This window comes from Triticum urartu, chromosome 5A, assembly GCF_056163025.1.
Source record: "Triticum urartu cultivar PI428250 chromosome 5A, HENAU_Tu73, whole genome shotgun sequence".
NCBI lineage: Eukaryota > Viridiplantae > Streptophyta > Magnoliopsida > Poales > Poaceae > Triticum > Triticum urartu.
Window position 1 is genome coordinate 658,379,620 of NC_141877.1, and position 16,357 is coordinate 658,395,976.

The 16,357-nt window shown below is 47.7% G+C and overlaps 1 protein-coding gene across 2 annotated transcripts; it reads left to right on the forward strand.

Annotated features, from left to right (window-relative positions):
• The first annotated feature begins 4,094 nt into the window (after positions 1–4,094).
• On the forward strand, positions 4,095–10,048 carry LOC147973844 (WAT1-related protein At5g64700-like). 2 transcript variants are annotated; one of them, XM_087525115.1, is made up of 7 exons: positions 4,095–4,282; positions 8,530–8,592; positions 8,686–8,799; positions 8,893–9,133; positions 9,329–9,487; positions 9,574–9,725; positions 9,898–10,048. In XM_087525115.1, the coding sequence occupies exons 1-7, from the start codon at positions 4,095–4,097 to the stop codon at positions 10,046–10,048; spliced, it is 1,068 nt and encodes a 355-aa protein (XP_087381241.1). The 2 variants fall into 2 exon arrangements, with proteins under 2 accessions (XP_087381241.1, XP_087381240.1); XM_087525114.1 differs by lacking the exon at positions 4,095–4,282 and adding an exon at positions 8,180–8,370.
• The last annotated feature ends 6,309 nt before the right edge of the window (positions 10,049–16,357 follow it).

The following is a 16,357-nucleotide window of genomic DNA, read 5'->3' on the forward strand; positions in this document are numbered from 1 at the left end:
CACTACACCATGGAATACTTGATTAGACGGTTTGAGATTCTTATCTGTTAGTCCCATACGATGGAAGGTCTCATAGTACAGGATGTTAATGCTGCTCCCTCCATCCATGAGCACCTTGGTGAACTTATAACCTCCCACCTGAGGCGCCACCACCAGAGCCAACTGACCCGGATTATCGACCTAGGGCGGGTGATCCTCTCTGCTCCATATGATTGGCTGTTCAGACCAACGTAGATAACGGGGTATGGCCGGTTCAACAGAGTTGACTGCCCGCCTCTGAACCTTCCGGTCTCACTTGTCCAAGCTAGTGGTAAAGACATGGTACTTCCCACTACTCAACTGCTTTGGGTTGCTCTGGTAACCTGACTGTTGCTGCTGTTGGTTGTAACAACCCTGGTTGTTCTGACTATTCTGACCATTATGTCCGTCCGGATTACCATTAAACCCTGAACCGGAACTTCCTCCACCGTAACCCGGCCCGGACCCTGAGCCACCACCAGATCCGTGATCATACCGGAAATTATTAGAATTCTTGAACTCCTGCATAATAAAGCAATCCTTCCAAAGGTGGTTTGCTGGCTCCTCCTTCGTCCCATGTCTTGGATAGGGCTGGCTTAGCAGATAGTTCAGGCGGTTTGGGTTAGGGTTGGGTGCTCCACTATGATTTTTCGGCCTACCCTTGCGCCGCTGGCCATTGTCCTGTGCGTTGGTATTAGCCACAAAATCCATGTTACCATCCGCTTTACGCTTGCCTCCTCCGCCATTGCCTACCCAGTGATGCTGCTGACCTTTGGAGCTGTTGTTCTTCTTCCCCTTCCCTGTCTTGTCATCATCAGATTCGGGATCCTTGGTACTATCAGAATCAGCATATTTTACCAAAGCGGCCATGAGGGTCCCCATGTCGGTGCAATGACGCTTCATCCGTCCCAATTTCAACTTCAGGGGCCCAAACCGGCAGTTGCCTTCTAGGGTTAATACTGCGGTGTCAGCGTTGATGCGGTCTGAGGAGTGCAACACTTGTGAAACCTGGTGCACCCAATGAGTCGTTGATTCTCCTTCATCCTGGACGCATGCAGCTAAGTCCACTATTGACATAGGCTGTTTACAGGTATCCTAGAAATTGTTGATAAACCGGGCTCGTAATTGGGCCCATGAACTGATAGAATTAGCTGGCAAGCTTTTTAACCAAGTACGGGCCGTTCCTTCAAGCATCATGGTGAAGTATTTCGCACACGTCGTGTCATCCACATCAAGCATCTCCATGGCCATCTCATAGCTCTCTACCCATGTCTCTGGAAGGTGATCCGCCGTATAATTTGGTACCTTGCGTGGGCCTTTGAAATCCTTGGGCAGGCGCACATTGCGTAAAGCGGGGATAAGGCAAGGCACCCCCAAAGAACTAGAAGTAACACCAGGTTCGATCGAGATGGTTGGACGAACTGGTGTGAGCTGCCGAGCCTGATGCTGTGCGGCTAACTCGGCCTCCCTGCGCACTCGGGCCCGGTTCACCACTTCCTGAGCGTCATCAGCACCACCCGTCGGGTTGTTGCCATGGGGTGATCCACGTCGTTCATTACTCGACACTGCTAGTTCATCCATATGTCGGCTATAGCTCCGGCTTGGACGGGGGGTCGAGTGGATCCGGTCGCGGCTGTACGAGTACGCTTCCTGTTGGGCCAAAGTTGTCCTCAGAAGTTCCTTGACCCGTCGCGTCTCTACTACCTGCGGCGAGTCACCTTCAATTGGAATGGCCTCCAGTCGTGCAGCAGCGGCAACAAGATTGTCCATTGGGTTGGAGTAGTGACCCGGAGGTGTTAAAGCATCCTGAGGTATAACGGTATTTTGACGAGGCGGGTCCATCTAACGGGGCTGAACCAGTGCACCGGTCCCAGGGGCTTCTGCCCGGCTCCCCTCCAGCGGATTGCCGGTTCTTGGTCCTGGAGTGTTGAAAAGGTCTCTGGCCTCGAAAACCGGAGGTAAGCGGGATCGGTGCTTCCTCCTCAAGACTTCATGCGACGCGCTCTGGTCCAACATAAGCCTGCAGGCATGTGCGTCTAAAGCGGCCCGCTCTGCGGCCATGCTGGTGTCCTCAGCCGCCAGATCCGTCTTGGCCTGGGTGATTTGTTCCTTTACTTTTGCAATCTCCGTGTTGTGAGCGTCCTGATCTGGCGGATTAACTTCTGCCATAAGCACAGCCAACGCATCAAATAGTTCTGATAGAACCTGAGCCGGAGGGCGCACAGGGCCTCCTGCCCCAGCAGCCGTTGCCGCTGCTGAACCGGAGATCGTTGCCGCGGCTGTCGAAGAATGAAGCGCTGCTTGTGTTCCGGTCATGAATATTCCAACCCGGTTAGGCAGATCAGAGGGGTCCGGAATACTGTCACCATCGGAACAGCTCTCAATCCGTCCATCTTGTAGCTGATAAAGAGATTCGGTTTCTCCGGTCAAAGATTCGTCACCGGAACAAACGGCAGTCGCCCCGCGAAGCTCCGATCCGTCCTCATAACTCCCTCCATGGATCATTCCCACGAAGGCACGCTTCATGGCCGGTTTAACCCGGGCGGATCGCGCACGCTGAGCCGTCTCGACGAGGTCGGTGCAGATGTCCGGCTCAGGGCCCGGTTCACCGATCTTGCCAATGAAAATGTGAATACTACCAAAGGGGACCCGGTACCCGTACTCAATTGAGCCGGCCTCGGGGCCCCAGCCTGCGTCGTCGATGTAGAGCTTGCCGCGACGACTCTTAGTCATCCGGCTTACAGCGTAGCCCTCGAGTCCTTCAAAGCGGCCCTCCAAGAACCGGAAACCATCGTGCGATAGCCCCACGGTGGGCGCCAACTGTCGTGGGTTTGTCACGGCAGATGTCCTAGAGAAAGGACTTAGTCGTGGAGCCATCGCGACGGGTTAGCTTAAAGGGGTTAAAGCGGACACAAGGACGCAAGAGAGTTTATACTAGTTCGGCCCCTTCGATGAAGGTAAAAGCCTACGTCTAGTTGTGATGGAATTGATGGGTGTTTCGATGACTAGGGAGCAAACAAGCTTCGCCTATGTCTCGAGTTGTTGTCTGTCCTCCTTGAACTGCCGCCGGGTCGTCCCTTTATATACATGGGTGACGTCCGTTGGTTTACAGAGTCCCAACACCGGCTCATAGATGTGTCCGGTTTGGTCTCTACTTATTCCTAACTTACAATACAAGTTACATATTGACGCCGGTTTACGGCTACAGGCTCTCAACCGATTATGGGTCTTGAGCCCTCATCTATCTTCATGGGCTTTAACCTTCTTAACTACCGATGAAGTTAATCCGGCCCAGATAGGCCGGTTTACGCCCAGTAGTAATATCCCCAACACCGGGTGTGGGAAAGAAGAGAAGAGGCACGACCATGCAAACCCCATGTGCGTACCATAATTGTTTCCAAACCGGTTTATTTAATTTTTATTTCAAAGATTTTTCTTAAAATATTGTTAATCAGTTTTTAACATGGAAAAAATGATATCGCTAAAAATGAAAAAGTGTTCATGTATGTACATATGAATAAAAATCCCACCGCGTATATAAAAATGTTTGTATATACAAAAAGGTTCATGTATTTTTAGAAATAGTTCATAGCTAGTTTTTTTTAGAAAATATTCATACACATTTTGAATATATATTCATGTACTCTAGAAAATATGTTAAAAAATCCAAGAAGAAAAGGAGGACATAAATAGACAACAAAAAGGTGGAAATAGAAACAAAAAAATGATAACATAAAAGGTAAAACAAAGTAAGCAGAAGTATTGAAAGAAAAAGGAAAAGTCCAACTAAAGAATCTGCCCAATAGACTGGCTGAATCTACTCTCTACCAAGCAGACTGAACTTGCTGTAGCAGTTGGCGTGAATCTAGCTAGGAGCGAAGAATGGGTCACACGGCCTGCAGCTCGCCCGCCCGATCCCACAAGAATCTCTCCCCTGGTTTGTTACTTCACTCCAGTGGTTGGCCCATCGATCACCCATCCCACTCGACCCCCCCGCAACTCGCATCACACAACTCCTATTCTCTTGTTGGCTGATCAACCAAGTTCTCGTCGTCTCGATCATCGAAAATCTATCGATGGGGTCGTCGTTTAAGTCGGAGTGGGGGCCGGCGATCTGCATGGTGCTCATCGAGCTGTTCACCACGGGGCAGCTGCTGCTCACCAAGGTGGTGGTCGACGCTGGCCTCATGGTCTTCGCCCTCCTCACCTACCGCTTCTTCTTCGGTGCCGCCCTCGTTGTCCTTCTCGCCCTCATCCTTGAGCCGTACGTCATCGCTTCTCTACTCACCGCCAATGCATCTCATCTTCAAGATTTTATTGTTACTCCCTCCGATCTATATTAAATGTCGCTGGTCAAAGTTGTTAGAGGGAGCACTTATTAATTTATGCACGCATGCATTTCTGACCGATTATATTCATGACGTGACGTGATCGAATTCCTTCTTTGCACTTATATTGATATGTGGTTCGTGTGTGCCTATGGGTGGATGGCATGTTGTGTTTGCCTGTTGCCGCCGTGTCACTAGCATGTACTCCTAAAAATGTATAAGATTGTTTAGACCACGTAAGACTATTTCTTTACAGAGGGAGTAGTCTCCAGACAAGTTTAGCTTGACAGGCCATTTGTCTTCTTTCCTGGTGGCCGAAGAAGCTACTGAGTTTGGCGGTGGGAACTGTAAGCATATCAAATCTGATATGTATGCCACGCACATATGTTACCAGGATCTATTTCACGAGTCTTCCATGACAACAACACAACCTTGGCGCCTGCCTTATAAGTAGTATGAAGGGTGATCACATCTTTAGGGAATCAAGGGGAAGTAGTGGCTACTGGCTAGGGCTACACCTGGATCAAAAACATAGCAAAACATTTCAAAAAAAATCTCTGTATTTTTTTACATCCCAGGAGCTATGTAGCTCTGTACTTTTTACAAAGCTGCTCGGATGTCATTTGGGAATCAAACTTTGCAAAGACCTATAACATTTGTTCATAATCATTGTCACAAAGTTAGACAATATGGTCTACAAGTAACACTTAAGGCCGCAACAACGAAAATTACGCTCGTAAATTAAAAGTAATTGGATACACTAGCACCACCTCATGATCAGAAATTACAATACGCATGATCTTTGCATTTATATTGATCTGTTATGTTCTTCCCTGCTGGACCAATATATGGTTTGTGTTTGTCTATGGTGTGTTTGTCCGTTGCGTTCACCGTGTCGCCAGCATGTGTTCTGTTACTTCTGTACTGTGTTTAGCTAGATAGGTTGTTTATCTTCTTTCCTGTTGGGCAAAGAAGCTATACTGGGTTTGTAGGCGTGGGAATCATAAGCATATCTCTACCTAATATTAAAGGATGGATCGTTTCTCCACTTTTTTTGTCCATCAAGTGTGTTTCGTACGTTGTTTCCTTTCCCGTACATTGTCGTTTGCATTGCCCTCCTCTGGAGGTCAAAAAAAAATGCCAACCCTAGGTTCAAACCAGGGTCGCTAGGAAACAGGCGCAAAGTAGCTAGCCAACTCACCCAACTGGACTTTCATTTCTAATTGAAAAAACTTAACGTATTTGATTGTTATTCTCTCCAAGCCTGGGCCGAGTGGGCTTATAATCGTGGTTGAAACATGGTTTGTTGCCAACTAATTATTCCCGCTCACCCTTTTCAATTAAATTTCACCAATTTATATAGGCATATGGGTTGTATGACAATCAACAAGGAGTCTCGGTGTTGTGGCTGTACGATACAAGAAAATAGAGGCGAAAGGGAAGAGAGAGAGAGAGACAGAAAAACAAGAAAGGAAAGGTTCCAAGAAGGAAGGAATAAGGAGGATATAATTACAAATTGCATGAGAAATAAAGAAGGAAAGAAAAGAAACACGACAGAAAAATAATAAAGGAAAGAGAGTCTCTAAATTAAATAAAAAAGAAAGAAAAGAAACATGTCAATGTTTGGTGCCGTAAAATACGAGAGAGCTGAAGCAGAACAATGTTTTTTTGTTTGGTTCATCTCGATGCTAGAGAGGAGCTTGCAGCCCGAGCAGCTAAAGGAAACAACTTGTTGGTGTCGAATCTGCATTCTCTTTCTCTAATAGTCGTAGCTATGAGGCCAATTTAAAAAACAGTTTATATGCTACTACAGTTCAATAGTGCTGCAATGGCATCTACCATCTGTCGACGAGGTGATCTAAATGACTTCAATGACGGTGGCCTGACTACCACTACAGTTTGATCATGGAGAGCTTCATATGGCCGACTGGCATTGTGCCAAAGTAGGATGAAAAGCACATCGTCCTGTGATTGACCACGTTTGTCATGAATAAGGAAAGTTACAAAAAAATTAAATGGCTAGCTAGGAGCATGCAGGGATTTATTTTTTCTTCCGTTGCAACGCACGGGCATATTTCCTAGTCAAATCTGATATGCCACACATATTTTCACAGAATCTTTTTTAAAAAAAATATGCAGCAAAGTCCAGCTATTTCTCTAAAAAAATCTCAGGATCTCACTAGCCTTTTTTCAAAACAGAGGCAAAATCTTTGCCTCATCTCATTAATAAAGAAAAAGGGTAACAAGTTGCCCGGTTAATTAACAAAGACCCGGGCGAAAACCGCTACAACACAACCACAAGAAAGGGCACCCCGGTCGACTTGGCACCGATGAGACCACACACACCATCGAGAAGAGGACACTGCGGAGGTTGCCTGCAATGTCATCGTCATCACCTCTCCCCGAGCAGGCGACTCCGACTTCGCCGCTGATGACCCATCAAGACACCTTCGAACAAGCGACACACGAGAACCTCGTCGGCCAAGGGCAACACCACGCGACCTGGCCACCCACACGAAGACACACACGCTGGCGAGAAGAAACACGGAGCTGAGGTTTCCACCAGGTTTCATCGTCATCACTCCTCCACGAGCCAGTGATTCCGACTTTACCATTCAACTTCCACAAACGAAATCCTCGTCGCAACAGACGCCGGTACCCATGCCGGCCCATGCCAAACAGTCTACCCTCGCGTAGCAACAGGCAGCTCCAACTCTGATGACAAGCTCCGGAGAGGAGATGCGCAAGACCCGCGCCGAAGAAGATCTTCACCACCGAACCGCCCCTTCCAGGTCATCATACGCTGCTCAAATAAAGAGGCTCAAAAAGCATAGCAGCTCAGACTTCACAACAAGCGAAGACCAAGACGAAGATACTCGGACACGCCAGAGCCAAGCCCACTAACAAGGTCTTGCCGCTACCAGACCATCGCTCACCAATGTCATCGTTGCCACACAAGCCGTCACACGGACCTCTGGCATCGCCGGCCACGTGCCGCGATGCCGTGCAAGTCCAACCCGGGTTCTCACTAGCCTTTCATGACAACCACCTTGCATATGTTTCTCATGTGGTTATTTACCAGTATGGGTTTAGCTCACGATGTCTTTGGGTTTTGGAAGTCCTCCACCGAACGAGTAGTATTTCACCACGAAAGGCTTACAAGGAAATTCCACTAGTATCCTACAGATTACTCCCTCTGATCCAAATTAATTGACACAGATTTAGTACTAAAGTTGTGTCAATTAATTTGGATTGGAGAGAGTACATGATAGAGGTTGAGCTCATTACTCGAATGAAACCAAGTCTACAACAAAAGGCTAGGAATTACGTTATTACTCCCTCCGTTCATTTTTATAAGTCGTTTTAGACAACTGAAAATGAGCTAATTTGCACCTTGTCTGAAATGTCTTCAAAGCCTTATCAAAGTGAACAGAGGGAGTAATTAATTGGAGGCATGTAGATAACAGAGCAGGCCCTAAATCTGAAAGATTAGAAAGTTGAAAGTATAGCTAATTAGATGCAAACACAAGTTCATTGCATGCACCGCCCACCCATATTCCACTATTTATTTTTTTAGAGATTGAGGAATAACTCTTATATATCCCTCAAACATAAAGAGAAAAATTAGAGGGTGGAGACATCTTGCAAACACAAGTTCTCTGTACATGCACGCCACTAGCTCACACATAAAGAATGACAAGCACTTGGTGAGTTGTTAGAGCCAGCACTCATCTCCCCTCCCTCCCCGTAGCTTTGCCATTCCCTCCTTGTCACTTTGCTCAAAGGGCTATCTCCATTCTCCAATTCTCCACCACGTACGTCCAGCGACAGTAATGGGGGGCTCGACGAACGTGAAGGAATGGTGGCCTGCCATCTTCATGTTGTTGATCCAAATTTTCACGACAGGGTTAATGTTGCTCACAAAGGTGGTGGTGGACAGTGGGTCACTTGCTTGGACCTTGCTCACGTACCGCTTCTTCCTTGGCGCCATCTTGGCCATCCCCTTGGCGATGTTCTTTGAGAAGTTAGCTCTAATTAACTACTGTTATTTTAGCATATTTTTCTCCTTCTCATGGTTGTCATATGACAGGGAACATTTGGCAAGTAATTATCAAAATGTGTCGTGGTATAGAAACATTTTGCAAATGATTATCTGTTTACTTACCCTCATCACCTCATGTAGAGGGAGGTTGAAGGAGCTTACACTGAAGGCATTCATATGGATTTTCACCAGTGCACTTGTGGGGTTAGTCATTTCGTTCATATCATCTCAGTTCGGCAATGATTCTGATAAATATCTACGCACAAAGTAGTGGTGATTGTTGCTTTCACCTTCCAGATTCACAATTCCTGGTTTCGCCTACATTGGCCTCGGAGACACATCGCCAGGATACGCGGTAAACTTCTATAACATCATACCGATTGCCGCCTTCATCCTCGCGGTCCTTTTCAGGTAAACAAGATGGAAATATAATCACAAACGCCTACTAGGAATATTGGGGCCATAGAGGAAGGAACTGCAACAACCGACTGTTATTTTTCTCAGGAAGGAGCCACTGGACATGAGGAGCCTGGTGGGGAACATCAAGGTCGTCGGAACCCTAGTCTGCGTTGGAGGAACGCTGGTGATCAGCCTGTACAAGGGCAAGGTGCTACACCTTTGGCCCACAAATATCATCGGCTACCACCCGAAGCAAGCCGGAGCTGCTTTTGGTCACCACCATGTGCGTGGAACCATCTTGCTCATCACCAGCAGCCTCAGCCTCGCCGTCTGGTACACAGTACAGGTATATAACAAACATATAAGCAACAAGTCACTATTGCAAAGTCTCAAATAAATAGTATTACCTATATATCATTAATTTTGTACACGTACTTCATGCAAAATTCAACTCCTCTTCTGAGGGAGTATTACCTTTTTAAAATTCTTAAGCAAAGTGTGACCAATACAGCTTAATATTATATGAGTTTGTAATGAGCAGGCTCAGATGCTAAAAGTGTTCCCATACAAGTACTGGTCCACTGTCGCTACATGCTTCGTGGGGAGCATCCAAACGGCTGTCGTGGGGGTTGCCATGAACAGAGAGAAGGCAACATGGGCGCTCAAATGGAACATGAGCTTGCTCACCATTGTGTACTCGGTAAAACTATTCGGCTATTCCTTTTGTTGTGCATCAGTTCACTTTGTGGCTCTCAGTTGAAGGTCCTCATTTACATCTTGCTGCAGGCAATACTCAACACTGCTGCCAAATTTGTGATGATTTCATGGGTCGTCACGCAGCGTGGGCCAACCTATCCGGCCATGTTTTGTGCCGTGACGGTGTTCTTCACTACTATTCTCGACTCGTTGCTTCTCGGCAATGATATGTCCGTTGGGAGGTATGCTTACCACTTCTCTCTATCCTATATTAATAAGTGCTGATTTTGGCTAACGTTCTTAAGACCGTAGGTATATACCAAAATATGCATTGCCAATTACTAACATTATTTTCTTAAAAATTGTTGCTGAGTTTCCTTGCAATTAATAACCGATCGGTTTACATGCATGCAGTGTTCTAGGCATGTTCATGATTCTAGCTGGGCTCTATCTTTTCCTTTGGGGAAAGAGAAAAGAATCGGTACCTCCGAGTGAAGAAAATCCAAAGGAACAAATGTTGTTTCAGAGTGGAGACAAGAATGATAAATCAGTAGCTAATGTATGATTATTTCATTTGGCAATATTACAAAAGGGACTATTCAGAAGTTTGTGTATTACGAAAAACAGAGGAAAATGGTCAATATTGTTTGTGATGTCCTCAACCATTCATCCAATTTGATCATCATGTAAAAAGGTCAATATCCCAAAATTGTTGATTATGGTAGTTGTCTTCATTTTAGTTAGCAAATTTTAAACCAGACAGTGAAAATAGTAAAATGACACAATTAGTTCTAAGTTTTGTAGTTTCTTTGTTTGGTTTTATATGAAGTCCTCAAGTATTGACCCTGCATTATTGTATCTCTCCACTGCCTCCTGCCTTTTCCTCCTGTCTGAAAGGATCGAGGTGGATCTACGAGGGGCCAGGGCGTGAATAGATCTCTACAATATTTATGATGCTTGCAAGGTCAAGGGACCAAAGTAAAACACAAATGAATGAGCTACGGTTAGGGACAATCGAAGGCACGGGGAAACGAAGCTTTATTTCGATGTTCACTCCCTTAGAGAGGAGATAGTCGCATCGTTGGAGAGGTTGGAATCCACAAAGGAAACCTACACCACATTGCATAAGAGAAACTCCAACGCGCCGACCCAAACGGACGCGCTCTTTGTCCGCTTTTTGTCCGTTTGGGTCGGCCGCCCGCTCGACGTCCGCCCTCTTTTTGATTTGGGTCGGCTATGCGGCCAATGCACAGGACCCATTTCATGTCCACGCATAAATTTTAAAAGGCCCACTGCCATAGATCATGTCAGCGGCCATGCCATCGGCCAAAATTCATGCCGGCACCATGCCAACGGCTGGCATACAATGCCAGTCTCCCAAAAATCCACCACACAGTTTATGCTGGCACACTTGCCAGCGGTCGGCACACATGCCAGCACACAAAAAGGGGCGGGAATTTGACCACGCCATCTCAGCCGTGGTCATGCCAGCACACTTGCCGGCATACAAAAAAGGGATGGTGCTCTCCACCATAGATCACTCGTTGTTGAACTTGAGCATGTCGGCCTGCATCTTCTCAAACCACGCCTCTTCCTCAGTGACACGGTGTTCAAGTCCACCTTCATGACCTCCACCCCCATCATCATGCTAGCGAGCGCCACTTCTTTTGCCTTTCTCTTGGCATTGGCGGCCTCGATCTCGAGCATCTTGGCTTGCTTCTCCGCTTCCATCGCAAGCATCTTGGCTTGCTTCTCTCAAGGTCAAGCCTCCCCCTTTGGATCTCCATGAAGGTGTTCATTTGATCTTCCTTATATTGCCGGCGCTTCTACTCCCTTGTGTCCTTCTTGCTCATTGTCGGTGTCAAAACCGGCGGATCTCGGGTAGGGGGTCCTGAACTGTGCGTCTAAGGCGGATGGTAACAGGAGGCAGGGGACAGTTCGGGACCCCCTACCCGAGATCCGCCGGTTTTGACACCGACATTGGTGCTTTCGTTGAGAGTTCCTCTGTGTCGTCACCGTTAGGCTTGATGGCTCCTTCGATCATCGATAGCGATGCAGTCCAGGGTGAGACTTTTCTCCCCGGACAGATCTTTGTATTTGGCGGCTTCGTACTGCGGGCCAACTCGCTTGGCCATCTAGAGCAGATCGAGAGTTACGCCCCTGGCCACCAAGTCAGGTTTGGAAGCTTAAACTACACGGCCGCTGTCCGCGGAGACTTGATCTTCGACGGGTTCGAGCCCCTGCCGAGTGCACCCCACGGTCACGATGAGCATGATTTAGCTCTACCATCGGACAATGTTCATGAGACCGCACCGGCAACCGCTCCGACCCTCAATTTGGAGCCAATTGCGCCATCCATGGACAGGTGGATAGACCCTGCCACGGAGGCCGTATTCTCAGCGACGATCGATCCGAGTATCGACCTTACCCTTCACGGGAGCCGTGACGCCGAACTACCGGATTCTTCCCCGGCCACGGACTCCGAACCACCTGCGCCCGTGCCTATCGAATCCGACTAGGCTCCGATCATGGAGTTCACCTCCGCGGATATCTTTCAGCACTCGCCCTTCAGCGACATACTAAACTCATTAAGGTCTCTCTCCCTGTCAGGAGAGTCCCGGCCGAACTATGTTCGGCAGGAGTGGGATGCGGATGACGAAGAAATTTGCTGCCCACCCACCACCCACTTAGTAGCCACTGTCGATGATTTGACCGACATGCTCGACTTCGACTCCGAAGACATCGACGGTATGGACGACGATGCAGGAGATGAATAGGAACCACTGCCCATAGGGCACTGGACGCCCACTTCATCATATGATGTATACATGGTGGACACACCCAAAGAAAACGATGACGAGGAACGGAAGGACGCAGCGAAGGGTTGTTCCCTCGAGAAGCAGTCAAAGCGGCGGCGTAAGCGCCGCTCCAAATCCCGCATCGGCGGAAACAGCGATCATATAGACCCAGCGATAGAGCAGGGTGAACTATCCCCCGATCACGGCAACACGGAGAATCAAACCGAACAACCCGACTCAGTCGAAGATAACAGTCCGGACGACATCACACCGGACAGGCACCCAGAGCAATAGAATGCCCATCAAAGGCTTGTTGCCACTGCAAGGAGTTTGAAAAGGCAGAAGCAAAGGCTCAGGGCTGCACAAGACACACTTAGAATCAGATGGAGTGAAGTACTCAACACTGCAGCGAAGTATGGCGGTAATCGCCACACCAAGAGCTACCCGAAGCAAAAATTGCTACCTGGATTCGATGAGGAGGCCTTAGATCCCCCGCAACCAAAAACCAAAACGGCCACCCGATCGGATAGACGACCTCGTGGCCAACATAGAGCGGCAAACGACGCCGCACATAAGCCAGTACGCGATCCACATGAGGGCTCGCATCAAAAGGACGGCGCAACCAGATCCATCTACGGGCCACGCAAGCGCGCTCCAGCATGCAATGCAACACAACAAACATCCCAACACCACGGTACAGCCAAATACAGGGGTGCCGCACACCCCCTATGTTTCACCGATGAGGTGCTGGACCATGAATTTCCAGAGGGATTCAAACCCGTAAACATAGAGGCGTACGACAGAACGACAGACCCTGGGGTCTGGATTGAGGACTACATCCTCCATATCCATATGGCTCGAGGAGACGATCTCCAAGCCATCAAGTACTTACCCCTCAAGCTCAAAGGGCCAGCTCGGCACTGGCTTAAAAGCCTCCCCGAAAACTCCATTGGAAGCTGGGAAGAGCTCGAAGACGCCTTTCGGGCAAATTTTCAAGGGACCTATGTCCGACCACCGAATGCAGACGATTTAAGTCATATAACTCAATAGCCCGGAGAGTCAGCCCGAAAGCTTTGGAACAGGTTTCTCACTAAAAAGAACCAAATAGTCGACTGTCCGGACACCGAAGCCTAAGCAGCTTTCAAGCACAGCGTTCGAGACGAATGGCTTGCCAAACACCTCGGCCAAGAAAAGCCGAGAACAATGGCAGCATTAACAAGCCTCATGACCCGCTTTTGCGTGGGCGAGGACAGCTGGTTAGCCCGATGCAGCACCTGCGACCCAAGTACATCCGAAGTCAGGGACGAAAACGGGAAATCACGACGCAGCAAAAACAAGCGCTGGAGTAAAGAAGACAGCCCGGAGAGCACGGCGGTAAACGCCGGATTCAGAAGCTCTCAGCCAGGTCAGCAAAAGCTGCCCTCCAAAGGCAACAGAGACGAACTGTCCAGTCTAAACAAGATTCTGGACCAAATATGTCAGATCCATAGCACCCCTGATAAACCTGCAAATCATACCCATAGAGAATGTTGGGTCTTCAAGCAGTCCGGCAAGCTCAACGCCGAACATAAGGGGCAGGATACACCAAGCGAAGACGAGGACGAGCCTCGCAAGCAAAGCACTGGGGAACAGAAGAAATACCCACCAGAAGTCAAAACAGTAAACGTGTTACACGTGACAAAGAGGAAAAACAAAGCGGCACTCCTAGAGACACATGCCCTAGGGCCTATCACCGCGGAGTTCTGCCACTGGTCGTCCCAACCGATCACCTTCGACCATCGGGATTACTCGGCAAGTATCTGGCGTGCAGGATGGGCTGCCTTGGTATTAGACCCAATAATTGATGGATACCACTTCACACGAGTCCTGATGGACGGCGGTAGCAGTCTAAACCTGATATATCAGGACACAGTCCGCAAAATGGGGATAGACCCAACAAAAATTAGCCACAACAATACTACCTTTAAAGGAGTAACGCCAGGCCCAGAGGCCCATTGCACGGGCTCCCTGCTACTAGAGGTTATATTCGGCTTTCCCGATAACTTCCGCAGCGAAAATTTAACGTTCCACATCGCTCCGTTCCAAAGTGGTTATCAAGCACTACTCGGATGTGAAGCTTTCGCTCGCTTTAACACAATACCGCATTACGCTTCTCTCATGTTTAAGATGCCCGGTCCGCGCGGCATCATTACAATAAATGGAAATATTGAGCGCTCCTTGTGCGCGGAAGACCATGCGGCTGCATTGGCAGCCGCACACTAAATGGCCTCACCAACTAAAGCATCTGACAGGTCGTTAAGACCACGAACGCAGTTAGACGAGTCCGGCGCAGCTATATGTAATCGATACAGGTTTGATGGCTATACCCCTATTACAATACAAGGGGCTCAACGCGCGCAAACAAGTGGCAATTAGGCTCAACTTTACTCATCTTGAATTGTACATGGTTTCTTTAGTATAACCTACCTTTTTACACGACAACTTGTCAACTAAGTTCCTCTCTATTACAGATGACCATCGTGCTACACTCGCCCAGGATACGGCACAACAGAGACACAGGCGCAGACGTGCAGTAGGGACCCGTTCCAAGGATTCTTTTTAGATTAAGACCCTGCGTAAACCTTTTTTATTGTCTCTTGTTGATACACATCATCCCCCGGATTCTCAGTACAATTGAGAAGGATGCTAACGTATTGGCATGTGGCCATGTCAGAATATTGCACGTACCTGGACACCAGGGGCTTATTACAAAGGGCACTGCTTAAGCCCGGTTTACATCATAAAGACCGAATACCTTAGGGAGTGTTTGAAGGAAATATGCCCTAGAGGCAATAATAAAGTTATTGTTTATTTCCTTATATCATGATAAATGTTTATTATTCATGCTAGAATTGTATTAACCGGAAACATAATACATGTGTGAATACATAGACAAACAGAGTGTCACTAGTATGCCTCTACTTGACTAGCTCGTTGATCAAAGATGGTTATGTTTCCTAACCATAGACATGAGTTGTCATTTGATTAACAGGATCACATCATTAGAAGAATGATGTGATTGACTTGACCCATTCCGTTAGCATAGCACTTGATCGTTTAGTTCGTTGCTATTGCTTTCTTCATAACTTATACATGTTCCTATGACTATGAGATTATGCAACTCCCGTTTACCGGAGGAACACTTTGTGTGCTACCAAACGTCACAACGTAACTGGGTGATTATAAAGGTGCTCTACATGTGTCTCCGAAGGTACTTGTTGGGTTGGCGTATTTCGAGATTAGGATTTGTCACTCCGATTGTCGGAGAGGTATCTCTAGGCCCACTCGGTAATGCACATCACTATAAGCCTTGCAAGCATTGCAACTAATGAGTTAGTTGCGGGATGATGTGTTACGGAACGAGTAAAGAGACTTGCCGGTAACGAGATTGAACTAGGTATTGAGATACCAACGATCGAATCTCGGGCAAGTAACATACCGATGGCAAAGGGAACAACGTATGTTGTTATGCGGTTTGACCGATAAAGATCTTCGTAGAATATGTGGGAGCCAATATGAGCATCTAGGTTCCGCCATTGGTTATTGACCGGAGACGTGTCTCGGTCATGTCTACATTGTTCTCGAACCCGTAGGGTCCGCACGCTTAAGGTTTCGATGACAGTTATATTATGAGTTTATGAGTTTTGATGTATCGAAGGAGTTCGGAGTCCCGGATGAGATTGGGGACATGACGAGGAGTCTCTAAATGGTCGAGACGTAAAGATCGATATATTGGACGACTATATTCGGACATCGGAAAGGTTCCGAGTGATTCGGGTATTTTTTGGAGTACCGGAGAGTTATGGGAATTCGCCGGGGAGTATATGGGCCTTATTGGGCCATGCGGGAATAGAGGAGAGAGGCCAAAAGGAAGGAGGCGCGCGCCCCCCCTCTGGTCCGAATTGGACAAGGGGTGCAGCCCCCTTTTCCTTGTTCCTCTCCCCTGTTGGAAATATGCCCTAGAGGCAATAATAAATTAGTTATTATTATATTTCCTTGTTCATGATAATCGTTTATTATCCATGCTAGAATTGTAT